The sequence below is a fragment of the Gouania willdenowi genome, chromosome 4 (genome assembly GCF_900634775.1).
Source record: "Gouania willdenowi chromosome 4, fGouWil2.1, whole genome shotgun sequence".
Taxonomy (NCBI): domain Eukaryota; kingdom Metazoa; phylum Chordata; class Actinopteri; order Blenniiformes; family Gobiesocidae; genus Gouania; species Gouania willdenowi.
The window spans coordinates 2197810-2225769 of NC_041047.1; the positions used below are offsets into that span (position 1 = coordinate 2197810).

The following is a 27960-nucleotide window of genomic DNA, read 5'->3' on the forward strand; positions in this document are numbered from 1 at the left end:
TGTGTATTCTCTGTGTAATAATTTTGTGCGTTAGTGGTTTTGTGTATTTCTGTTGTGTGTGTTCTGTCTTTTTGGGATAACGTTGTGTACTGTATATTGTTGGGGTTTTTTTGTGTATTTTCTGTAACTCTTTTCTTTTCCTCCTCCACAGGTTCGATGGTTCGCCCCAATCCAAACTTCCCGATGGTTCCTCACATCCGACACCCAGTCAACCTGAACTTCATCCAACAGAAAAAGTGATGACTCGCTGTAGACTAATGACTCAGCAAAGAACACCTAGCTTCTCACCGGAATTTTAAAAATGAACTTTTTAATTTTTTTGTACAGTTTTTAATGTTTTTATTTGATTTATTTTCTCCCTTTGGTCCCATTACATTGATTTGTGATACAAATGTCAAATATTTTAATACCCCTATTTTTGAGGGGGTCCAAAAAGTGTTTTTATTTTATGTAAAGTCAGGAGGAAAACAAATGTAAACCTTTATTTTTATTAGCTGTGTTCATACTCTGCTTTGCCACAAGATGAAGACTTTTAATAGTTTTTGGTTTTAAAGAAAAGAAAAAGGATTTGAACGCATCGCCCCAAGTGTGTAGTGCTAAAAGCAAAGAAAGCAAGAAAAAAAAAACTCAAATGGACAAAAAGCTGCAAAAAATAAAGAAAAAAAGCAAACGAGTTTGTGTTTATTGATCTGTGATTGTTTTACTGGGATTGGCTTAAATCAGTGGTTCTCAACGCTGGCCTCAGAACCCAATTTGGGGTCGTGAGACACTGGGAGGCAGTTGCCATATTCTTTTAAGAAACTAAGAATATTTTTGGAACAACTGAAGTAAATTTTTGCTCTTTACCATTTTTCTCCAACTACACCAAACTCAACATATTTTTTATCTATATTCATCACTTGTTCTCGCCATATTTTTGCTCCTTTTAATGTATTTTTTCTATTTTACTCCCATTTCTGACACTTCTACATCACATTTCAATGACGTTCCTGCACATTTTTTCCACTTAAAACGTTTTCAGCACTAAACTCATTCCAGCTACGTCACATATGTTGACCCATTATAATCACTTTTAACCTCTTTTCACCGTATTTTGTGTATTTTTGCCAATTTAGCCTCTAACAATTTTTAATACCCATATTTTGCTAGTTTAGACATTTTCACTACAATTTTAAATTCCTTTACCCACAATTTGCAACTTTAAAACAATTTCTGTGGTTTTTAAAATCCCATTTCACCACCTTTTCCACCACTTTTGGTCACTTTGAACCCATTTTATTTGTGATTAAAACCAGGATTTCCATCCTTAAGATGACTATTATAATAATAATAAACGTTCCTGGATAACAGATTTTCATCTCCTTTAATCCAAAACCCATTCCTTCAGTTTGGGGGCTTGTCCTGGATCTGAATCCATTAAATAATGAGGTAAGTGTGGAAAAGCAGCCTCACCTGTTACATGATTGACTCAATAAAAAATAACTGTTAAAGGCAGGATTTGTGAAAAAATAAACATTCATTTTGTGGGTTTCCTTTTTTATAATTTTTGAGTCATCGTCTGTATTTTAGATTTTTTTTTTTTTTTTCTGTCATTTTGTTTATTTATACAGTTTTTTTCATATTTTTTTGTCCTTTTCTGGGTTTTTGGAGTTGTTTTACTGTTATTTCTTGTATTATCTGTTTTTGTGAGTTGTTGGAGTTATTATTTTCATATATCTCGTGGGCTTCCAGTTAACCATTAATTAGATTCTAATGAATGTAAAACTTTTGTCATTAATGATCCTGAGGGGGCGGAGCTTGTACTATCTCTGGAAACCCACGCGCAAGCCACAGCCCGAGCGTTGCCGTGGCAACCGCCCTCAGAGCCGAAGGGGGGGGGGCTGTTTTTGGGCCCTAACATTCGCTCTCATTGGTTCTTTTATACTGTCAGTCTGGGATGCTGTGCTCTGATTGGCTGTCCTCTCGCTGTGGCTCCGTCCCCTCAGTAAGCCTGTGCAGCGGCACCACCGAGAGGCTAAAGGAGGAGGTAACGGAGAAAAGTTCACTTTAACTTCATTTTTATCGTGTTCTACGGTTATGTGAAGTGTGGAGTAAAGTTTGAAGGAATGTAGAGACTTTAGTGGCTGAGATGGAGGAACCTGCGACAAGGTAAGAACTTATTATTTGCTTTAATTCACTAAAGTGTTGTGTTTTTGGTGTGTTTGTGTGGGATTGTTGGTCAGAATGTGTGTATGTTGTGTTCTCCTGGAGGTTAAAGTGTTAATAATCAGATAAACGGTTGTCTTTGTGCTCCACAGAGAGCTGGAGGTGGAGGTATCTGTCGAAGACACCATCACCGACCTGCCGCTAACGTTCCCCCCAGAGGAGGGCAGGGACAGTGGGAGCATCAGAAAGGTCGGATTTCTCTCTATTTTGGTTTAATTTTCTCTCTCTCAATTTATGTATTTTTTGTTCTCAATTTATTTATTTATTTTTCTCTCATTTTGAGTATTTTCCATTATTTATATTTTGCTGTCGTCATTTTGTGTTGGTATTTTTTTTTTTTTTTTTTTCACTCGTTTTATGTATTTTTGTGGTCATTTTGGGCCTATTTTACGAAGTGAATCTACGTTTTAGCCGCTAACTACTAAATTTAATCAGTGTGTGCTCGACGAGTTAAATCACCATGGTAACTTAGGCTGACCGACTAGCCTGGTCAGGAGCAGGTTTTTCTCTGGCTAGGATCTGAGCGAGTGATGAAGTCCCGCCTCCTGACCAATCATTCTCTTAAAAAGCGAGCTGTTCAATAACAAGTGATGTGTGAACACGTCATTGTGTGGATCTGATCTGACGCTGACAGGAGAGAGAATTTTTAGACATCGGTGCAATCGTTTTATTTACCTATGACATCATTTAGGAAAGATATAGATTTATATCTGATGGGCGACTCTGTTAATGCGTAAAAACAACACATATTATTATCATAAATAATCTCACGCTTTTACAGGAATGTCCAGAAGCGCCGGCTACTCGCTTTCTGGCCACCTTCTACTTTATTATTTATTTTTTTATTGTTTTTTTTTTTTTTCTCTCGCCTCTTACTCTTGAACATGTATTCCGTACCCCTTTCACACCGAAAGAATCGTTAAAATCCATGAAAGATTGAAGTTTTCCACACTTTAAGCAACTTTTGCTGCCATTTTCTAAATCTCGCGCAAAGTCTCGTGAGAGTTCATCTGACGCGCCACCAAGCACACACCTCAGACTCTCCCATCTGGAAAAATGTGATATTAACAAAGAGAAGATGAATAATCAGTGATGCCACCCAAACGTCACAGCCAGTCATCAATACTGGGCTTTGTAACAAAGAAAAAAGTCACAGTTGAGAAAGAATATTACAAAAATCCTAAATATAAGGGAAGGTGGAGCCCAATTTTTTTCCCCCCAATTTTGAACTTGACATTTTTTCACCATTTACAGAAAAAAAATATTGGGAAGTGTTGCTCAATTTTATTTCCCAAATTTGGACTTTGACATTTTTTTCAACATCACGTTAACAATTCCTCAGTAATGTCCTAGTTGTTTTTTAGAATTTGTTTTCCTTTATTAATATTTTTTTTTAACTGAGATAATTTTCCTTTTCTCAATGAAATAAACATTTTTTTATTGATTTTTTTTTTATATATATATATATATATATATATATATATATAATTTTTTTTTTTTTTTTTTTGGTTGCTTGCCTAACAAAATGGCTTTCAATAATATAAGCCACTTTTCTCATTTTGCGTTTACAGTTTTAAGGAAACTTTTGCTATTAGTTTGGGGCTCCACCTGAATAAATGGACTAAATGGACTTGATTTATATAGAGCTTTATCACCACTGAAACAGTCTCAAAGCGCTGTACATATGAGCTCATTCACCCAATCACTCTCACATTCACACACCAGAGGGACAGGACTGCCATGCAAGGCACTAGTCGACCACTGGGAGCAACTTAGGGTTCAGTGTCTTGCCCAAGGACACTTCGACACATTGTCAGGTACTGGGATCGAACCCCCAACCTCTCCATCAGAAGACAACCCTCTACCACCTGAGCCACGCATACCAATAGACTGCATAACTGTTTACATAATAATAAAAATAAATGAACAAATACAACTTCTACATACTTACAAATGAACTAAAAAAATAATTAAACTGAGGTAACTACACCAGAGCTGCCTGGAGCGCCTGGTTTCCCATTTCAATATGGTTCCCCATTTAAGGTTCAATACATAACTTTTGTGCTTCATTAAAATATGCTTGTGTTAGATATATTAATATGAATATTAATATGCTTGTGTTAGATATATTAATGTGTACTGATACAACTGAATATATTATCAAAACCAACCACAAGTAAACCACACATAAATGATGTAAATCATACAGATATGTTCCAGTAACAGACAGTATTCTACAGAGGACTACTAAGAGACCACGCCCCCATACTACTGCTATTCTATAAGTTGGTACATTTTCAACTAGAAAGAGGAAAACTGATAATAATGCTCAATTCTTTGTCGTCATTATCATGGATACCAGATTTCATCTTCTAAATACATCATGTAAACAAAAACTAGGTGAAAAAATACATAAAGCTAAGAAAAGTGCTACAAAATAGAAGAAAAGCCACAATTACACTAATATAATGCACAAAAAGCCTCCATATAGCATCATTTTTGCTAAATTTTCCACGGTGGGGGGGGGCATGCCCCCGACCCCGTAGTACCGGTGTTGCCACAGTGATTTATCACCGCGAGTTTTAGCCTGCCACTTTTTTTTCTGGGACATCTCTGATTTTATACATTAACAGTATCAGCAGCTTCCATTCCTGCCTTTTCTGTAACAACAGTGTTGTTTTTAGTCTGAATTATGGATTTTGATTATTCATCATTTTGAACTTAAACAACACCTAACCTGGTCGGTACCAAGTTATGAAGTGGATCTGATCTGATCAAGTATAAAACTCCGCCTCCTGCTGCATGTTGCTCTTCCCTGTCATCATGGATTTATATTTATTATATTTGTTTAAGATCATAAACTGTTCCTCCTGTAAAGACGCTCGCTCTGCCAGGTTCTCTATTGATTGGTCAGATGCTGCAAGCTCCACCCCTTTTATGTGAACGTGCACGTACCCAGGCTGAAATCACTTGGCTTTAATTAGCGTGTTGTTATCGACTGTCGTAGGACAGCTTCTCTCTGATAGGGAATGTTTGGTTAGTTGAATCCAGTAACGGAGATTAATCCAGAATATAATTATCTAGATTTGTAGCATAGGGCCTTTGTGTATTTTTCTCTTATTGTTTATGTTTTGTTTTTCTGATTTTGTGTATTTTTTTCTTTATTTTGTGTTTATAGATAGATAGATAGCTTTTTATTGTCTATGTACAAAGTCATAAAATGAAATTTTAGCAGCTTGGAATGGCGTAAAATCTTAATACATTAAAAGCACACAAATATCATATATATATTAAAATGTGAAATACAACAGTGCAAAGGTACAACAGTTTATAATTTGCTGATTGTGTGTATTTTTTTCTCATTCGGTGTATTTCTGTTGCCGTGTATTTTCTTTTCATTCTATGTAATGTATCCTTTTCATATGCTGTGCTTTTGTTGTCATTTTGTGTATGTTTCGGTTATTCTTTAGATTCTGTTTTTATCTTATTTTTTATACTTTTGTTGTGATTTCTTTGTCTTCACCCAGTCGTGCTCTGTGTGACGTTGCTCGTTTGATGATTGTGCGTGCGTGCGTGCGTGTTTTTTCCAGGGCTGTGATCCATTCGCTCAGACCCAGCGCAGTAAACTGCAGCACCGACGAGCTCGTATCAACCAACAGATCAACAAAGAGATGCTGATGAGAGCTGGAGCTGAGAACCTGTTCAGGTAGGGGCGTGTGTGCATGCGTGGCTTTTTTCACAAGACTCTCCTGGTTTCTGTGAAAATACAGGATTTATTCACTAAAATGGAAACTATTATTATTTTTTAAGTTAGTTTGATGTTTTCATGAATATTCTGAATATAACTAGTGTACACAACAACAACAAGTGAGTGAGTAGTGTTTTGAGTCCGGTTGCCCTTCTTAATACATCCTAAAAAGCATGAATATAGCATTCTTTATTCATATTACACATTAAATTATTATAATAAACACTATTTAGTTTTTTAAGCTCATTTATTGTTTTCATTGATTCAGTCATTTACCAAAATACATTTAAATTGTAAAAATGTTGCTTCTCGTGTCAATTTTAAAGGCAGTAATTTAGATTAATTTAGATTCATGAATTAGGACCAGGTCTGGTTTGTTTTTTAGTTATTATGGTCAAACCACACACTTTATAGAGCCTTATGTTTTGAAATGTTGAGCTTTATAAAACATTAAAATGAAATTATTTATGTTTTTGTACCCAGACTTTTTCTGAAATCACCCACACAATGTTTAAAACATTAAATCCACTAACAAAGATAAAATAATGAAAGAACACACTTTATTTTGACTAAACAAGGATTTACTTCTGCACTGTGGGAGGAGGGGGAGGAGCCACATTAATGACAGAATGAACACTGAGTTGGGCTGTGATAACATCAACACTGTTTCCCACCACCTAAGGATGGAATATTAAACATATTCACGTTTAAAAGCAGGGAAAAAAACCCTGTTTTTCCTTTTAAAATGATCAATATTATTAAATATATTCACATTTCATTCATAAATGTTCCTCTTTTAGCTTTTTTGTCTCCTTAATGAACATAAAACCTCTTTAAAACTTTGAATAAATGATCTAAACGTGGATTATTTTAGGGAGAAACATAAGAAGTGTTTATGAAAACATGGGATATAATCACTCAGTGAATCTTAAGGTTTGGAAAGCAACAATGTGACAAACAAACATACAGTTTTCCTGTTTGTTTCACATTAAAAGCATGGACATAATCACGTTTTAAAGTGTAACCTTCTGTTGTTTTTGGTAATTTTCTGAAGTCAACTTATCTATTTTTGAAAGTTATTTTTGTGCATTTTTCCTGTTTTATGTATTTTTCTGTTCTTTGTGGGTTTGTGTGTTATTTTGTGTATTTCTACAGCTGAATGAACATAAAAGCTTTTTAAAACTTTTAAAAATGATCTGAACTTGGATTATTTTAAGGAAAAATGCGAATTATGTGTTATGCCACACAGTCTTCCTGTTTGTTTCACAATAAAAGCATGGACATAATGACAAGGAAAAGAAAAGAAACTTATCCCACTTTCTCTAACTCCATTCAGAGGGTGTGATGACTCAGTTCCTGTGGCCCCGCCCCCTTCTATTGGGATGCTGGCTCCCACATACAAAAAGCCCCCCCCCCCCCCTCTCTCTAATCAGAGGCTTTGTGTCACGTTCCCACAGACTCATCCCCCACTGACAGACAGTCACTAACATCAGGTGGAACTGGGCTGTACTGGATGTTTGTCACACAATTAATGATAATTAATCAGTAGCTGATGAGGAACGAGGTCACGCGAGTTAATCTTTTGTTCACGTTTCATCGTCTTTCTCTCTTTAGATCACTTATTTTCTATTAGCTGTGATTAAACTTCCTGAGATCGTAGCAAACACGCTAAATATAGTTAATATACTATTTTATATTTATATGCTTCGGATGATTTAAAGCTGCAGTATGTAGAATCATGAGACTTGTATGGAATCAATCATGCTCCCCCCTACCCTCCCTAGAGACTATTGTCAAATATAGAGATCTTATTATTGAGAGTTTTATCACATTTTAGAAACGCTGACATGAATGCTCATATAGATGTAGTTACTCTCCCCAAAAGCAGCAGTTGGCGGCTGCTGCTGTAGCTCCTCCTCCGCCCGCAGGTCAGAGCAGACCCACAGCACTCCGCATCCAGACTGTAAACCAGACCCTCCAGGAAACCACCATGTTGTGATCGCAACTATTAATGCAAATTCAACCTGCAATTCTGTCCAATCACTGCAACATTTTCACTATTTTTTCACCAGTCTGACTAAAGATTTCGGTCGATTCGGCGGCACAACGGGGCTGACGTCCGTCTGCCTTGTGTAAACCACATCAACTTCCACCATGAGCCGCTGGAAGAATCATCGTTTAGTCTGGTTACAAACTGTGTCACAACAGCCAAACTGACTTTTTTTGAGTCAAATAGCATCAAACGTGTTTCATGAACGCAACTGTTTAAATTCCTGCTGCTCTAGAAGGACTTTTAAAGAAAACCTGATTAAACCTCTACTATTATAGATAATCTTTGATAGAGCTTCATTACAAATACGTCTAAAACGGCAACAGTGACTAATATCATTAGTGCTAGCGCCTCCACACACACATTTACAAATTACTGAACACATCAGACTCTTCTGCAGAAAAAGTGTTTGTAGCAAAAGTCATGAGTGCATTGATGAGATTCTCACAGGAAAAAAAAACATTTAGGGTTTTTTTTGTTGTTGTTTCAAAAACTTTAAACATTTTCTCTGTAATATTCTCTGCACTGGAAACATTTAAAACGTGATGGAAATAATCCATATCTTGTTAAATTATTGTCAATCTGAGCTCTTTTTTAGTATTATTGTTATTATTATTATTATTATTATTATTATTATTATTATTATTAATAAATAATACAAAGGCAATCAGGTTTTTTGGCAAATTGACCAGTTTAGGCAAAGTTATAGAAAATATTAAAGCTTCAAAATGACAGTTTAAAAAAAAAAAAAAGCTGTTGCAAAATCAGGCGTCAAAACCTTGGATTTGCTTCTCTTAAGGTGCGTTCACACTGAATGCGTCTTCAGTGACTATAGTCGCTTAAATCGTCTGTGATGAGTCGTTTGAACATTGTTGTGCTGATCATTTCTTCTCAAGCCGTCGTTCAGAGTCGCTGACGTTGCGTTTGGAGTGAACGCACCTTTAGGTTTACACGTCCTCGTTCGTTCTGCTTGTCCTTCATTCTTGTTTCTCCACGTCGGTCTTCCTTTTTCCATTTGCCGTGTAACGTTGAGCCTAACACCACGATGGAGACTTCTCCACCATGACGTGAACGAGCATCAACTTTAATCAGAAAGAGAGGAGCATAATATGAAGTATAGAAAATAATAAAATAAATAAATAAAAATGATAGAAACTAAGTAAAATACTGTTATTTTAATTTGGTATTTAGAGCAGGAACGACTCCTGTGGATTTAACGAGCAGCAAAAACGTTTAATATCACAAATTAATGAGTTGCTGCACAATAAAAACATTCATTTTTTTATTATTTAAGCTGTAAATTAGTTTGTTTGATGCTTTTCAAGCCGAGGCAGCTCCAGCTGGAAATAAGAGCGCACACATTTTCTCACATTTTCCATGTGAAACCACTCATTATCTCTGTGATCTCTTCTTATTTCTACGTTTAAACATCTAGTTCTCTTATTTCTGAATCCAAGGTCTGCCTTTGTCTGACTACAACATTTTGCTCACAAAACTATTTAAAAACATCTATACTGTATATCATAATGATGGAATTAACATGTGATAACACATGAATCTTATTTTGTAAATAAGTGAAAAAAAACAGTATTTAGTGCAGTGGTTCACACCCGTTTTTGGATCATGACCCCATTTTGGTATCAAAAATTTCTGGTGACCCCAAAGACGATTTTTTCTAGAATCAGATTTTGATCATGTTTGAGCTCAGATTTTTCTCTTTTTTTATACTGAATTTTAGTTTAACTAGATTTATATTTCATGAAGTGAAAGTATAGAATTACAGTTGTTTAAGATGGTGCATTTTTTTAATAAAAATAATAATAATAATTGCAATAAATCAAAAATCTATTTTAAATTTTTCAGAAATTTCAGGCGACCACAAGGTTGAAAACCACTGATGTAATGGCTCCTCAATAGATATATTTCTATAGTTTTTAATCACTTCTGGGCACCTCCCACCTGGGGAGGGACCAACACTGACTCTCTCTCTCTCTCTCACTCTCTCTCACTCTCTCGCTTTCACTCTCACTCTCTCTCACTCTCACTCTCTCACTCTCTCTCACTCTCACTCTCACTCTCTCACTCTCTCACACTCTCTCTCACTCTCTCACTCTCTCTCTCTCTCACTCTCACTCTCTCTCTGTCTCTCTCTCTCTCTCTCACTCTCACTCTCTCACTCGTACTATGAAGGTAGATATGTTGCAGAAAAATGACTGTTTCGGTCATATCACCAGCTGCTGCTGCTGCGCTAAAAAGACACAGCCCACTGTCTCCAAATCCTCGCTTCTGATTGGTCAATCCCACTCACAGGGGAGCAGGGAGGGGAGGGGCCATTTTTACGAGCATGAATCAGTTTTGCTACAAACGTCTCACAAAATGTGTTGCAAAACTTAAGCAGCTCAGATTGACACGAGAAAAGTAGTTTGTGTTTCTGTAGCGGTAGATGAGAGAAGTTATAACCGGAGAGTTGTTTGTAAACCATCATTTACGCAAGTAATTAAAAAACGTGAATAAATGTTGGATTACAAATTTGCAGCTGTAATTTTATGTGTAAATATCAGTCTATACATTTTTTTTCATAACTTGTGACTTTAAATTTATTTTCACGTGTGTGGATTTTTTATACAACAAGCTCACATCACATTCTACAAGCGCTCACATTTTGCAACATATCTACCTTCATACGTGTCCCTATTTGAGAAACACTGCTGTAGCTGGTTTCCCAGTTTAAACATCCAGCTGGTTTCTCTTTGTGTTAAATGTGCAGTGATTGGCGTGAGGCGCCGTGCGTGAGTAAAGGAGGAGATCTGGCAGCTCATTTAAATCTGACTAATCAGATTGTCCTGATCCTGATCGACGTGTGTGTGTGTGTGTGTGTGTGTGTGTGTATGTGTGTGTGGTCTTACCCACAGTTTAAAGTCATTCAGGAGCAGCTCACACTGAAGCTTGTGAAGGAAATGAAGTGAAACACATCATTTAATATAGATTTAAACCATCAACCAACAGAAAGCTGCTAAATAGGACTGATCACTGCCTCACTATAAAACCTGTAGTTTTTAGTTACATTCAGAGGTGGCAAAAGTATAGTCACGGTTGGGTTCAATTACATTTTTCAATTACAATGCCGTTTTCAATCATCCATGTTCAATTACAATTCAATTATAATTACGATAACTGGCATTTTTTCCAATTACAAATAAATTACAATTATTATATTGCCCCTGAAAGACAATTACATTCACATTTTTACTAATTTTTAATTCATATTGCGTTGTGATTAGGGATGTAACGATTCACTCAACTCCCGATACGATTCACGATACTAGGTTCACGATACGATTCTCTGACGATTTATTTTAAAAAATGGGACTGTAGACAAATGATGACTGAAAAATATTCCTTTATTTTTTTGGGGGGAAAAAACGAGAAAATACTCCCGTGCCTACCAGGACCCAACTACAGGTGCTCTATTCCATCAGAAGAGCCTGTCCATCTGTCTCCGCCTCCAGTTCGTGGTTTTTTTCTTCTCATTATTCTGATACGTCACGGTTGGGGAACGCTCCTGATTGGTCGATGCGCCGTAATATGCCACAAAAGTTCAACAATCCCAACTCCAGCGTCGGCCCCGTTGAAGGGGCCAGACGCACGTCAAAAGCATCCATCGCGCGAAAAGCTTCAAAACGCGCTGCACAGGGGGCGCGGGACGTGCAGCGGGACCTCCGATGCTCCCTAGAAGCGCGTCCACCATTTATTGTGAATGTAAACCTGCTGCTTTTGACGCATTTGGTGTGGAAGATCCTTAAGTCTATGGAAAATGTAGATCAGACGTGCAGACACAAGGTACGCGTTCATTTACACGTTTGTTGGACTAATGCGCATGAATTTAAAGGCGTTCCACCCCCATATGTGTCTGTCTGTGCGCGTGAGCCTGTGTGCGCGTGAGCCTGTGTGTGTGCGTGTGAGCCTGTGTGTGTGTGCGCGTGAGCCTGTGTGTGTGTGCGCGTGAGCCTGTGTGTGTGTGCGCGTGAGCCTGTGTGCGTGTGTGCGTGTGTGTGTGTGTGTGTGTGTGTGTGCGCGAGCCTGTGTGCGCGTGTGCCTGTGTGCGTGAGCCTGTAAGAGCAGGATTTGGTGATATAACGTGATATTTAACTGTACGATTATTGTAAACTCCCGGTCACTAGGTGTCAGTGAACGCACCATCAGGAAGTGTATTTTCATAAAACATACATTTTATAGATGTATGTGATTACTTTTATTTTTTTTTTAAGTTTTTTAAATTTAATAACTTACAGAATCTGTTGTAGCAAAAGTGAAACTTTTTTTTTTTAAATGTAATTTCACAGTTCTGCCCGTCTTGAAATCTGCAGAGCTCAGTTTCCGTGACCCTGTCGTCAGATGTGAAATGACCTGTTTTTCTGTTTCAGGGCAACGACCAACAACAAAGTGAAGGAAACGGTTGCCCTGGAGCTGAGCTTCGTCAACTCCAACCTGCAGCTGCTCAAAGAGGAGCTGGAGGAGCTGAACAGCAACATGGAGGTGTACCAGACCGACAGGTGACACATGAGAACAGCCACTTTTCTCTAGAAATCACATACTAACAAATAACGGATCATTTTTGTTCAGATTGAAATAAGATCCTTAGTGGTCACAGACGATGGGACCTGTGTTTGTAGAGATGCAAGGGTTAATACTGAGCGTTAGCGTAGCTAAAGGATAAAGCTAATGCTCAGTCATAGTAAAGTAGCAGTTTATCTGGCTTTAATCCCGCCCAGATCCCAGTCTGAGGGGGGCGTGTCCTCACTCTGAAGTCTCCTCCTCACTCATCAAATTTAATTTGATTTGGAAATAACATTCTGAGATCTTAACCTTTCTCTTTCTTTCTTAAAAACCTGGTATTGAAAACTCTGGAAAGGACGTGACAGAATGTCTGGCTAGAGTCGCAAACATCGTAGAAACTTGTGAAGTCTTAAGTAACTTAATAGCGTCTAATCCTCTACCACAGAGGAAGGTAACTTTTATCACAGCAGGGTTTGTTTGATTGGAGGGCCACGTTATCAACATTCATGTCAGCATTAAGAATAATGAGCGATCTGAGCATTAACAGGGTTTTATAGTAATTTTGTGGGATTTTCTGTAATTCTGTGTATGTTTGTTGTTTTCTTACTCAGTGTGAAGCGTTTTCTGCATTTCTGTCCTTCTTTTGTGTATTTTTACTGTAAAACATGTTTTTTTGGAGTCATATTGTGTATTCGTGCTGTAATTTTGTTTTTTGGTGTATTTTTTGTGTACCTTTGTTATTTCTGTAATTTTGTAAATTTTGTAGTAGTTTTGTGTGTTTTTGGAGTATTTTCGGTGTTTTTATGCTGTCTTTTATGGTATTTTCCTGCAATGTTGGTAATTCTTTAATTCTTTGTATTTTTTAATGTATTCTTGCTCGTTTTGTGTATTTTTCTGTCATTTTGTACATTTACTTTGGGGGCCGCATAAAATTTTGACCAAGGGCCGCATGTGGCCCCCGGGCCACCAGTTGCCTATGTCTGCTTTACAATATTCTGCCCAATAGTGGTGAAAGAACTGATGTGTTCGTTTATTTTTGCGTAATCATTATGGTCTGGAATGATGTCATCAGGATCATTTACGTTTAGTTAATTTAAATGAAGTTGATCAAAACTTAATCAATAAACCTGATCAGATTCAGTAAACATTGATCCCTGAGGGGGTGACATTAATGCTGCTCTCATACATTTTTATATGAATTATTATAAAGAATCAACTTATATCTACCTTTGAATTGTAGTTTACACATGGTATTAGAATACATTTTAATTGTTGACATATATTTTTGTTTAATTATGTTTTTCTTTTTTTTAATTATTCTTTATTTAAAGATAAATAGTTGTGAAATAATGTGGGAAAAAATGAAATAGATTTTATTGGGCCCTAAATAAATATGTCAAAGTGTTTTTAATCTAATCTCACACTAATCACACGGCTGTGCAGGGTTTACATTAAAACTGGATGCTGATTGGCTGGTTGGTGATATTTTTCTGAAAATGAAATGTAATAATTTCTATGAAATGAACTAAACCCTCGCTTCCATGTTTTGGAACATATCACCACATTTCCTGGTATGTTTCCTGTTAAACGAGAGACTGAGTGTCTAACAGTAACAAACAAGCATTATCATTTCAGAATAATGTTACATTAATAACAGTAGCTGACTCTATAACTCATGTTTGGTATGATTTATTTTAAAAACTGAATGGATTAAATTGTTATAATCTGAGCTGACCTGTAGGGGGCGTATTCTGCTCTACAGATGGAGTTTAGAATCTAAAGCAGGTAGAAACATAGACATACTGTATATATCTATATATATGTCTATGATTGTTTCCACAGTGAGACCATCAACGTTCCCATGATTCCACTGGGTTTAAAGGAAACCAAAGAGGCAGATTTCACTGTTTTTATCCAGGTAAAAAAAACATCCAATAAACACGTGATTGTTTATCTTTCTCCACAATAACGTTCCTCACTGACTGGAATGAGCTCAGTGTTTGGAATTGGTTTCTTTTTTCTTATTTTTCCTTTTTTCTCTCTCTTTTTCTTTTCTTTTTCCTTTTTTCTTTTATTCTTTCTTTTTCTCTTTCCTTTCTTTTATTTTTCTTTCTCTTTTTCTTTTTTCTCTTATTTCTTTCCTTTTTCTTTTTTCTTATTTTTCCCTTTGTTTCCTCTTTTTTGAGTATTTGTTTCAAATGGATTAAATTCTTCCTTTCCTCCTTTTTTCTCATTTTTCTTTTTCTTTTCTTTCCCTTTTAACTTTTTTGTGTATTTGTTTAAAACGAATGAAATGCTTCTTTTCTTTCTAGGACTTCATCTGTGAACACTACGCAGAGGACAGCTCGCTTTACGACAAGGAGATCAAGGAGCTGATGGAGCTCCGGCAGGTGAATAACACACATCTGTCCACATGTGGCTGATGTTCCTGTGTTTAAGTGGTTTTATTGTGTGAACCAGGCCATGCGTACGCCCAGTCGTAACCAGGCTGGTCTGGAGCTGCTGATGGAGTACTACAACCAGCTCTACTACGTGGACCAGAGATTCTTCTCCACCCACAGGAACCTGGGCGTTCACTTCCACTGGTACCAGATACCTCGGCATCACAGCTAACGTTCATCAGAGGATGTAAACCAGGGGTGGTAAACTCATTTTAGTTCAGGGGCCACAATCACGTGATTTGAGCACCCCTGGTGGGGAATAGACGTCACAAACTCTTCAGTTTCATGCCAAATGTCTTTTTTTCTGAGATCAATAACATTAAACACAAAAATAAAGTAATAATGAGAACCTTAAAATGTAGCAGAAATTAAAAGCGCATTAAATTAATAGACTGTATTAGATATGGTTCAGGAACTAAATGTAACATGGAACTAAAATGTAAAAATAATGATTTAATATAACAAAAAACATTTTTTTAATTTTCTTAAGCTTTTTGCTACAGATTATAAACAATGTTCCTTTATTTTCAGTATTTTTGACTAATTCACTATTAGTCATTAACTAACAATTTTACATTTGTTTTTCATGCAGGTGATTAGTTTAATTTAGTTTAACATTTTTTATTTATTATGAAATATGATGTTATTTGTTCCGTTAGTTTTAATATATTTTAAAATGTGATTATTTGTGGGCGATATGAGCAGGTTAAAGTTAACGTCTAAATCATTTATAGAACCACATGTTGGTTCAGTCTCTACATGTTAGTGAATAGATGTGTTTGTGTTGCAGGTACGATTCCCTTACAGGCGTCCCGTCGTGTCAGCGTGCTTTGGCCTTTGAGAAAGGAAGCGTGCTCTTCAACATCGGTGCTCTGTTCACGCAGATCGGAGCGCGACAGGATCGGTTCACCACGGTCGGCATCGACCGAGCCATCGACGCCTTTCAGCGAGCTGCAGGTTTACGCACACACACACACACACACACACACACACACACACACACACACACACACACACAGACACGCACAGATCGTTGCTGTGATTGGACAGGATTCAACACACACACACACACACAGACAGAGACACACACAAACACAGGCAGACACAGAGACAGACACACAGACATGATTCTTCTTTTATCTGTTTGTCCTTTCGTTCTGAATCTTCCACAATAGCTGCTCATGAGTGCAGTGGTTCTCAACCTTGGGATCACGAGACAATGGGAGGCAGTCGCCAGATTCCTTCATGAAACTAAGAATATTTTCTGAAAAATTTGAGCCCATTTTTGATTATTTTTACCATTTTTCTGGAACTCCACCAAACTCACCATATTTTAACCTATTTTCATCACTTTTTCTTGTCATATTTTTGCTCTTTTTAATGCATTTTTGCTACATTACTCCCATTTCTGACACTTTTACATCCAATTTAAATGTCTTTTCTGCACATTTTTCCCACTTTCCAGACATATTCAGCACTTATAAACACTTTCTACCACTTTTACATCTGTCACATATGTTGACCCATTATTGTCACTTTTAACCTCTTTTCACCATATATTTCATGATTATTTTTGCCAATTTAATCACATTCACAATTTGTCATGTTCATTATTTGTTAGTTTAAACTAATTGTTCTAATATTGACACTTTGAACCCTTTTCAACACTTTTTCTGTCTTTTTTTTGCAACTTTTAACTCAGTTCTGTGGTTTTTAAAATCCCATTTCACCACCTTTTCCACCATTTTTGGTCACGTTTAACCCATTTTATTTGTGATTAAAACAAGGATTTCGCTAAAGTGCTGAAAAGCTTGAGAACCACTTGTTAGAAATGAAAAAAGAAGAAGAAATCCTGATTTCTCTGAGCAGGAAAGTGAAGTCAATTTGTAAAATATAATATGAAAAAAATAACTAACAAAAGAGAGAGAGAGGATCCCTCCTTTTGTCTCAGTGAGGTCCAATGAAGGGAACTATCAAAGAAAACTACCTAAAGCTCTTAATGCCACATGCTAATGTAATCATAATAAATCCAAAAACAAAGAAAAATATACCAAATGACAACAAAATTGCACAAAGTGAATTCAAAAACACTCGAAACATCATGGAAGTAACTTTTTAAACAATGACAGAAAACGCACAAAAGCATCAGAAAAAAAACACAAGATGACCTATAAACACATATAATGATACATTTACACAAATGACTTAAAAAACACACAAAATAACAGAAAAATAAACAAAATGACAGAAAAACACACAAATTTGCCAGAATAAATGCAAAATGACTCTAAAGCTACACTAGATGAACACAAACTCTTTGTTGTTTCCTGTTAATGCTCTGATTGGCCGTTATTCTAATGCTGACGTGAATATTGATCATGTGACCCTCAGATCAGATATAGTGACATGTGGCCCCGCCCCCTGCCTGTTGGACACCATGTGATGATGATGATGATGATGATGATGATGATGATGATGATGATGATGATGTGGTCTTTGTTTAGGGGCCTTTAATTACCTCAAAGAGAACTTTTCCAACGCGCCGAGCCTGGACATGAGCGCCTCGTCGCTGTGCATGCTGGTCCGGCTCATGGTGGCCCAGGTCCAGGAGTGTGTGTTTGAACGCGTCATGCTCACCACGCGGGACACACACTTCCTGTCTCAGCTCCATGTGGCACAGGAAGCTGCCAGGGTGAGCTCACACACTTCCTGTTGGGTTTTTTTTATGTTCCCCTTGCACCTCACGTGTGTGTCTCTGTATGTGTGTGTGTGTGTGTGTGTGTAGGTGTCTGATGTGTACCAGCTGGTGCAGCAGACCATGTCTCAGCCGCTGATGAAGGACTACGTCCCGTTTTCGTGGGTGTCCATGGTGCAGGTGAAGTGTGAACACTTCCGTGCCGTGGCTCACTACCACGCAGCTGTAGCCCTGTGTGAACACACGTGTAAGTGAATCAGAAACACCGTTTAGTGCCTCAACCTTTTCAGCTGTCATGTTGTATGTATTCTGTGACTGTGGTGTCTTTTTGGAGTTATTTTGTTTATTTTTCCATCATGTTTGGTTTTTTGCTGACAGAGTGTGGGTCTGTTTCTTGATATTGGGTTTTTCAGTGACGTGATGTTTTCCTCACAGTGTCTGCTGACGATGACGAGGAGGAGGATGCACAGAAAGCCTTTCTCCAGTTCTACGTCAACATTCCTGCTGGACCTCCGCTCAGCCACATCCTACATGACCCTGAGAAGAGACGGAAGCTGGGTGAGTCCCTGGAGGAGTTGATGCTTCACACACACACACACACACACACACACACACACCGTATGACGTGCGTTCGACCAAAGTCACGCAAACTCTAGTATTAATCAATTGTGACTTGATCGTACGCTATGATCAGATCTCACGTCTAGTCTGACCTTGTGTACATGAATCTAAGTGGATCAGCCTAATGTGACTGAGACTGAAAATAAAGTATTAAAATAACCTCAGCTGTCATTTAAGCATAAGCAGACACACATTTAGAACAGAATAAAACGGATTATTAAAATAAAATAAATGTAAAAAAGTCCTTTAATAAACGCACTGACAAACTGTACTACTGTGTAGGAACACAGAGGTTCAACAATGTCGTTTATGTACGGAGGAAATGTGTGACATTATTTAAACCTGTTTGGCACAACATTTGATTGGTGAATGGAGCGATGTCTGACGTATATCAGCGCTGTGTGAGGATCCAAAGCTGAACCAGTGTCAGCTCAGCTCATTCTTTCATTTCTTTTCATATTTTCAACTGAGGCCAATAAATGTTATATTCACGTGTATTTCTCCAGGTTCTCCGCCCTGATGTGAGGTTTGATCGCTGTGCAGCGCAGCGGGCACACGGTGGGGGGACGGGGGGTTCACGGGCTCAAGCTCGCCAGCCTGACTCATCTAAATGTAAAAAATTGTCTTGATCAAAAAGCAGGATTTACACTTTTAGGCTGTGGATGAGTAACATTTAACATTTTTAGTTATTGAGAATTTAATGAAACACTCAGTTCGTTCCATCATGGAAACTCTTTTCACTTCCTTCATTATTCTCTTCAGAGCGTTTAAATTCCAGTTTTCATAAACCAGAATAAAACATCTTTGTGTTTCTTTTCCTCAGTTATGAAGATGATGGTTTTTACCTCAGAAACATTTATTTTTTTGACAGTGTGTCTTTGACCTCAGTGGGCGGGGCCTCCTAACCTGGAATATTTGACGATCAAATTCAGCCGCTGCATCTATCAACATCTGATCATATCTGTGCTGAGATTGGTCACATACCAATGTTTCATGTTGGTCCAGTCGTACGACACACTGGCCACGGTTACATGATGTTTTTAATTCAGAATGAGTTGTTCTCTCTGGAAAACTCTAGAAAATATTATCTTCCTGGTAAAGACTGTAGCGCTAATGACAGGTAAAATGATAAACTGGTGATATAACAGTCTGTGAATGCAGAACAGGGACGCATTTAATCCACCTCTGGGTACTAGTGTCTGCCTTCTGATGTGTTTACTGAGGTCTGTGTGTGTTTAATAAGTCTGTGTGTGTCCGTGTGAAAGTCAGTATGTTTATGCCTCCGTCCATCCACTCTTTTCATTATATTCATGTCTTTTAAGGCTTTTATTAAATAGTCTAGGCTGTCTGCACATTCTGTCGAAGGTTAACACTACAAGAAGTGCAATCTTTTAACAGCAATGCATATTTTGTTATTGCAATTAAATAAATTTATTTATTTCATTGCATAATTGTGACCATCACCAGCCCTCCCTAGGGAAGGGTAAGAAATACTTTATTAAAGGGAGGATGTAAAAAAAGAGAGGGCAGTGTTACACCAAGGTGAGGGGTTGGAGAGGGGTGGGGAAGTTAACAGGGAAGAGGAATACAAGATAGGAAATGGAATGGGTGGGGAGTAGTCGATAGATTTCAAGTGATGCGATGTGAAATTGTGGTTGTGTATATTGTGCTTATTGTTGAGTTATCAAGCCAGTTTGGTGACCAGTGTGCGGCTTAGGAATAATGGTGGTGGCTGTGAGCAGAGGAAGAAGTGAGTGGAAATTCCATAGAACAGGTATTTGGGAACAACGTGTCTGTGGTTGAGCCCAGTATGAGTGTTATCCCACAGCCCAAGGCCAGTGCATCCATGACAAATGTATTTCCAAGAACCGCCACTGCAAAACCCACGAGCCGCCCCCGGGCCCCGGAAGCAGCCAGGCCAGCAGCAAGAGCGGGCAACCCGGGGGCCCCCGGCGACCACCACACGGCCAAGCAGCCCCCCGAACGCCCCCAAGATCCCAAACCGAGAGGCAACCATCGCCCCCCCCATACACACCCGAGAAAGCCCCAAGGAGCCAAGGACCCAGCGCACCACGCCACCAATCCAACCCCCAACCCCCAGACCCCCCACCCCATCCCCCCCCACCCCCCCCACACCCCCGCGCCCAACCCCCCGAGGGGAGGGCCCAGAGAGCTCCCCGCCCGAGACCCCAGCGGAGGAGCCAAAGCCCACGCCCAGCAGACGACCAGAGCCACGCCGAACGGGCAGCCGGCGGGCACCCGCCGCCGGGCCCAGAGCCAGCAGGGACCCGACCCCAGGCCAGAGGGACCCGGAATGAACGCAGCACCAGGAGCAGCCCGCCCAGGGAGGACGACCACACCCCAAGCCGCATAAGGCACCAGGGGGCCGCCGGGAGTCTCCCCGTCGGCCCCCAGGCACCCCAACCTAGCCCCCCATGGCGCCCCAAATCACCTATTGTTGATGTCGCCCGCGCCACGGGCTTTAGTTTTTTTATTTATTTATTTATTTTATTTTTTTAAAAGCCAGGGCCCCCTCCAAGGGCCAAGCCAGACCGCCTTGTGCATCCCCAGCACCCTGCCTCACGGGGCACTGCCCAAGCAGGGGCCGTACCATTAGGTATGCAAGGGCGCGGCACGCGGCACCCGCCCCGAAAGACCCCCGCCAGGACCGGCCCGGCCAGCCAGCCAATCACCCCGGGCCCCAGGAGCACCCCCCGGGACCAGGACCCCCCAAGGGCAAGTCCCCGGGCCAAGCCCCCCGGGACGCACCCCCCACCCCCGCCCAGGACCCGGCCACAGCCCAGCAGGACCGCACAGCCCCGGACAGCCCAAGGCCAGCAGCCCAGGGCCCGCCGCCCCCCGGGCAGCGCCAGCCACGGAGCAGCGCCACCCACCGGCCCGCGAGCAACCGGCGATCCCCACCGCGGGGACGGAGGCACCCCAAAGGCACACATCAAGTGCGGAACCGCAGCCCCGAGCAAAAGATGCCCCGGACCCACCCACCAGTCCGCAGATGGCAGGACAGACCCACCAGGCGGCCGACAGCAACCTCCACCACCGGAACAGCTAGCGCCGCCCCCCAGTAAACAGCATCGCTCCGAGGCACCTAGCAACCCCGCCCCAACCCCGGTGAGGACACCAGCACACCCCCAGCACACCCACCCCCCAAACCGGCGAGGCAGGCCGCCCCAGGCCCGCACACCGCGGGGCCCGCCCCCAAGGCCACCAGCCGACGAAGCAAGCACCAAGCCTCACCCAAGGGGAGGAAGCGTCCCCGCGCTCCACCAGGCCGACACCGCCCGGAAAGACCCCGCAAGGAGAGACCCCAGCAAAGCCCCCCCGAGACCCACCGCCACGCCCGACCACACCATCCTGATGTATTTTCACTCTATGTAGTGGCCCAGCCACCAACAGAGGGGCCAGGCCCCCACCGGAGAGGCCCAAATATGTGAGCCAACCCACCACCCTGTTATGGTGCCTCTCCATTCCCCAATGGAGAGGCACTTCCCTATCCCCTGTGTGAGTGTGTGTGTTCAGTGAATGTATGGGGTGTAATTAAAAGAAGGGGGATGGAGGGGAGCGGTGCTCCCCATCCTACCTCTGTGGATATACGTGTATGTGGTGTAATAGGCCGGAGGGTGTAAGTGAGGGTACACCCTCCGGGGGGTGGCATGTTGAGGTGTGATTAAAATTGGAGGGATTAGTAGGGTAACTAGAGGTGGGAGTGCCGCCCCCACGCCACTACATAGTGACACAGGTGGCGGCCCCCTCCACCCCCAGTCCCACCATCCAGCCCCCCAAGGGTTGGGTATGGGTGTGTGGTGCATATTGTGTGTGCAGACAAGAGAAAAAAAAAAAAAAAAAAAAAAAAAAATAGTCTAGGCTGTAGTCCGGGCCGCCGCCATCTTGGATTATGTCGTCACCAGCTCGTCATCGCTGGAATAAACCAGCCACTAAATTCAGATTTAAGTTTAATTCAGAATTAAATTAGCATTAGGAATTAACTCTTCACAAGATCAGGTTAAAGAGGAATTAAAGCTCCCGTGTAAACGTGGCCAATGAGACGTTTTAACACAACGTTGATGTGTGTGTGTGCGTGTGCGTGTGTGTTCCAGGTAAAGCCCACCTGCGTGGGGCGGTGATCAGACACGAGGAGGCTCTGCGTGTCCACAGTTTGTGTAAGATCCTGAGGAAGATGGACATCCTGCAGGACGTTCTGTCCCTCACACACAAACTGTCCCTGGAAAAATACTCGGAGCTGGACCACGAGGACGACTTTGACGAGACGGCCGAGGCCCCGGAGATAAAGTGTAAGACCTGTTAGTGCACAGATGTCACAGATGTTCCTTCAGCTTAAAACTAAAATGTATCATTTTTGGAACCAAAAAAAAGGTTATTTAAAGAAACAAATGAAACTAGGTAAGACCTGTATTTGCAAGACAAATACATATTTGGCAAAAATAACAACCTGTGTCTGGATTTGTTGACAAGTTTGTTCTTTTTACTAATAAATTAAAAGTAATAATGCAGGAAAAACAGAAGACTGACCTTGACCTTAAATATGACCTTGAGTGAAGGTCAAGGTCACACATTGAAATGAAATGTTGTTCAATGGTACCAGTCTGAGCACTGGATCTCAATTTGTGGCCAAGTTCTTTTTATTACTATTTTTCTTCTTCTCTCCTCGGCTATTAATGCGTTAATGACACATATGTCATCTCATAGGGACAATGTCAAGGATGTGCAGTTGACCTTTTTTGGAGCCTCAAGGTCAAGGTCAGGGCCAAGGTCGTGTCAAAAACCAAAATTTTCCATATCTCTAGGAATATTTATTGTACAAGTTTGATGCTTACATTTATGAACAGCTCATCTCAAGTGGAGTATTTTATTTTATTTGACCAAAGCTGTCCGACCTACCAGTAAAAAGATCAGTAGGGGTCAAAGTTCATGATGTCACAAAAAACCCCAAAAAAAAATTTTTCACTATAACTTGGCCACAAATTGAGATCCAGTGCTCAGACTGGTACCATTGAACAACATTTACTTTAAATGTGTGACCTTGACCTTGATCAAGGTCATATTTAAGGTGAAGGTCAGTCTTCTGTTTTTCCTGCATTATTACTTTTAGTTTATTAGTAAAAAGAACAAACTTGTCAACAAATGAAGATACAGAATTTTATTTTTCCAATTTTTTCAAATTACCAAATACTAAGGGTGTGCGATCTGATGATTTTAGATTGTTAAGGATTAAAACATAACGACGATCTCCCAATTCACAGACATTGTAGAACCGTCTGTAGTTCACATTTTAACCCTTGTGGTGCCGTGTCTGTCATATGTCTGTGGTCCTTACTCAGAACATCTAAAGGTTTTTTTCTGCTAAATCACATCATTTATTAGTCAGCGTTACAGACATAATGCTTATACAGAGCAGAAATATGCTGGTTTACTTTAAAAACGACTTTCAACAACTCAGAGCTGCCCTGAAAAAAGCAACACTATATAATTTAATCACATTTCAGCCTTAATGAAGGAAAAAGTCAAAAGTGACACAAAATGTTGTTATTGTGATTAATAAAAGTGTCTTTGTGGCTCCACTGACTTTGACCTATTATTGTTTTTCTTGTAAAACTATTGATAAAAATAAAAATAATTAATAAATGGTTTATATCACCTATTGCCATTTTGAGTAAAAATATATAGATATGAATATTGGTCCATATCACACAGGCCTAATGTAACCAAAGCAGAAACGTTTTATCTTGTAAATGATATGATTGTCTAAACTGTGTGAACTGAGGCGTTCAAACACTGTTTAAAGTATGATTTTATTAATATGAGAGTGTTACCTCAATAACTAATAGAAATCACTAGACTGATATACTGCCTTGTTATGTAGCAAGTGATGCTAATGCTAATGCTACACTACTTTAGTTAAACAAAGTAAAAACACTGTGTGACTATAAGAACATGTCAGAGCTTTTTTTTTGATGTTAATTATACTTAGAACCAGTTTGATAAATTGCTTATATACAATTAAAAAAAAGAAAAAGATAATTATCTTGAATTAAATGATCTTTTATTCCTTTTTTCCATTTAGGGCGATTATTTTAAGAAGATGATTTGGTTTGTTTTATTGGTAAATAACTTTAAAATAGTCTAAATGATTTGAATGAATAAAAATCATGATTTTACAATGAAAAAATTGTGATATTATATTTTCCCTATATCGCCCACCCCTACCAAATTAATATATTATATTTGCCTTCTGAATACAGGTCTTTCCTAGTTTGTGGAATAATGTTGATATAAAAATAAAAATGAGTGACACACACTTAGAAAATGTCACAATATATTAGAAATATTTTTGTAAGATTATAAAGTGCAACTGAAATGTATCTTGTACATTTGTGTATCATTATTATTATTATTATTGTTATTATTATTTGAGAAAGGTCACTATTTGTCTCGTTATCTACAGTAGTTGTAAATTGTGACTTTTCGCCACAGCTCACACGCAGCAGAAACCTGACATCACTCCTCCTAACTTCTCCACGGTGCAGGTCAAAGACATCTTCCACAGACTGGTGGGTAATTGATTTCAATTACAATGTAATTATAATCAGAATTGGGAAAAATCTGTTACTGTTATAATCCTTTTGTAATTGTTGTTCAGATAATTGACTTTATGATTCTAATTATCATAGAAATGTTATAGTTTAATTAAAGTTATTAATTATTAAAACATGTTTATTTGTCACTTCTGCTGAGAATCATTTCACCATTTAAAAAATAATAAATCTATGACTATAGATATAGTGACAGAAAAAAGGCTCAGACGCCTCAACTTTAGTAATTGAGAATGTAATTATAATTGACTTTCAAGGGGAAATAATAATTGTATTTTTAATTGTAATTGGAAAAAATGCTGGTCATCGTAATCATATTTGAGTTGTAATTAAAGATCCCCCTGGTGGATGCTGTGTGCAGGGGCCTCTGTCTCTGTTCTGTGCTCGTGCTCGCTGGGGCCCAGTGCGTGTGGTGGGCCTGCAGTGGGGGGATGGGGGCCTGGGCCTCACCCTCAGAGGAGACGCCCCTGTCCTGGTGGCTGGAGTCGTTCCTGGAGGCTGTGCAGAGGTGAGACGGTTTTTAGCTTTCTTTCCATCACTTAATAAAGAATATTGAAGAATTAATAATAATAATAATAATAACTACCAAATCTTTCTGAACCATTGAAATGGTGAAATAATTGAATTGAAATGGTTTAAGGCAGATATGGGCCTCATGTAGCCCTCAGTGTGATTCTGTGCACCCCTAAAAACAAATACTCACAATGAGTCCATACAGCTCATAAAAATAAACAAAGTAACAAAAAAATACATAATCGTTTAAAAAAAATACGCAAAATCATTTACAAATACAGAAATCATTTAAAATACACAAAATAATTTCTAAAATTAAAAAAATAAGATGAAAAACACCCATAATGTGATGGTTTTTAGTGACCTCTGCTGGTCAACCTTCAGCACAGCTTTTATCCAACAGAAAAACAACAGATTGATGTTCTGTCGTCTCATACAGCTCTAATTATTATTGTTTTTATTTATTTATTTGCTGAATGTGTGTATTCCTGTCTTATGATGTGTGTGTAGGAGGCGGGGCTTAGGGAGGGGGACTACATCGTGGCGGTGGACCGACAGGACTGTAAGTGGGCCAAACACGGGGAGGTGGTCCGCATGTTGAAGAGCTGCAGCGACAGAACCGTGGAGATCAGCGTGGCCACGTTACACTCACACGACACGCAGGTGAGCTGATGATGCTGCTGTGAGGCTCCGCCCACTGTGGTACTAATCTGTGTGTGTGTGTGTAGGTGGAGAGGAGGACGCTGACTCACTGCAGTGATAAGGAGAACGCTAGGCGTGCCCACGCAGCGGCCAAGGGTCATAGCTCCGCCTCCTTGTTGAACTGGAACAGGAAGAAGAAAAGAGAAGTAGGTGGAGTCACCAAGAGACTTGGAAACACTTTCACTTTGTCCTTCGGGAGCATCAGAGATGCTGAGAACATGTACTGATCAACTGAGGTTCTCAACCACCACGCCACGCCACGCCACGCCACACGCTCATCAATTGTCATTATTTTCTTTTCTTTTCTTTCTTTTTAAATCCCCGCCCACTCTTTTTCCCCTTTTTTCTGTTCTTTCTTTTTTTTCTCTGCGATGGACTGGCGCCCTGTCCAGGGTGTACCCCCGCCTAGAGCCCAGTGTGATTCGGAGATGGGCGGCGGCAGACCCCCGCCACCCTGAAAATAGATGGATTTTCCTTTTTTTCTCGCGCTGATCAAACGTCTCTGACATGTGAGACTCCTTTGGTGTTTGCTGTGGTGACCCAGTGAGGAAGTGCAGTTTGTCCGTCTTTAATCACATGACTTATAAACACAAGCCCCTCCCACTAAGAGTCCACAGGTGATAGTTTTTAATAGAAGGGGGCGGGGCTAACAGTGATGTCAGAAGCCACCAAAACATCACAAACAAACAAACATTCTCAGCCAATAAGAAAATTCATTTGTATCTTATGTTTCAACCCATAGAGCAGTGTTTTTCAACTTTGGGGTTGGGACCCCATCTGGGGTCGCTTAGAATTTAAATAGGGACACCTGAAAATACATTTTAGAGATATTTTATTTATTATTATATTTCTTTAATTGAAACAACACACAATCTTAAACAAACGCTGCACAACTTTTAGTTTTTTTTAAATGAAAGAACGTTTTAAATGAAAGAATAAACTCGACTAATGTGTTGCTCATTTTCTGAGATTATTTATATGACGACTTTCATCCTTGTCAGTATTAAGTTGTGGCGTTTCCTAAACTTCCAAAATCATCAGAAAAATGTGAAAAAACCAGCAGATATCTGAGATTTTACATGTTTACCTTTAGGATGTGAACATGACATTTACAGAAAAAAGGCCAAGAATTAATCGATTTGGGAGCAATAAAATATTTTTGTACACCTTGTACAAACTGAAACAAAATCGTTTGAAAGTGTTAAATATAAACTACACACGGTACACAACAATAACAAGATGTTACTAAACATTTAACACAAGTTTAGGATCTTAAAATTGTCCAAAAGCTTGATTTCAAAGTATTAAACATAAACTTGTACAAAGTTGGGAGCATTAAATCATCCAAAATGTGAGGTTATGTTTATGTTATGATGCAGTTCTGGGAACAGAAATGATGGAATATTTGTATTAAACAATACAGTGAAACATAGATTACTGCAGTATTTAGAGCTAGAGTTCGTTTATGAAATATAATCCATCTGGTCCTTAAAAACTTTTCTGTTTCAAACAAACGAGTGACATGTGTCGAAGTCGAGGCTCGGGGGCTAAATCCGGCCCTTTTACTGCATCAAATGTGGTCCACAGGATACAGTTGAAATTACAGAAAAAATTAATCATTTTGTAAAAATACCAAGTAACTCAGTGGTAGACATGTTAGCTATTCCAAATACATACATTCAGAGAATATCCACAATATTCCCACGCTTTTATCACATGATGTCAGTCAATTTTATCACAAATTGTAAAAAAAATAATCAGAATTTTTTTTTCCCAAATTCCTGCAATTTGCTCAAATT

General features: G+C 39.4%; 2 protein-coding genes across 2 annotated transcripts in view; both read left to right on the forward strand.

Annotated features, from left to right (window-relative positions):
• tut4 (terminal uridylyl transferase 4) overlaps positions 1-673 on the forward strand; it is a gene marked incomplete at its 5' end in the record, with an annotated part of 39710 nt that extends 39037 nt beyond the window's left edge. The window contains one exon of the mRNA XM_028443863.1: positions 152-673. Within this exon, the coding sequence (XP_028299664.1) occupies positions 152-240 (89 nt within the window). The remainder of the gene's footprint in view (positions 1-151) is intronic.
• A 1292-nt stretch (positions 674-1965) lies between these two features.
• Positions 1966-27960, forward strand: rhpn1 (rhophilin, Rho GTPase binding protein 1). The gene is made up of 16 exons (XM_028444400.1): positions 1966-2148; positions 2298-2394; positions 5796-5911; positions 12428-12556; positions 14403-14478; positions 14873-14950; positions 15021-15145; positions 15792-15958; positions 17506-17693; positions 17787-17943; positions 18132-18254; positions 22433-22627; positions 24828-24904; positions 25308-25454; positions 25970-26122; positions 26188-27960. The coding sequence occupies exons 1-16, from the start codon at positions 2129-2131 to the stop codon at positions 26386-26388; spliced, it is 2049 nt and encodes a 682-aa protein (XP_028300201.1). The 5' UTR covers positions 1966-2128; the 3' UTR covers positions 26389-27960.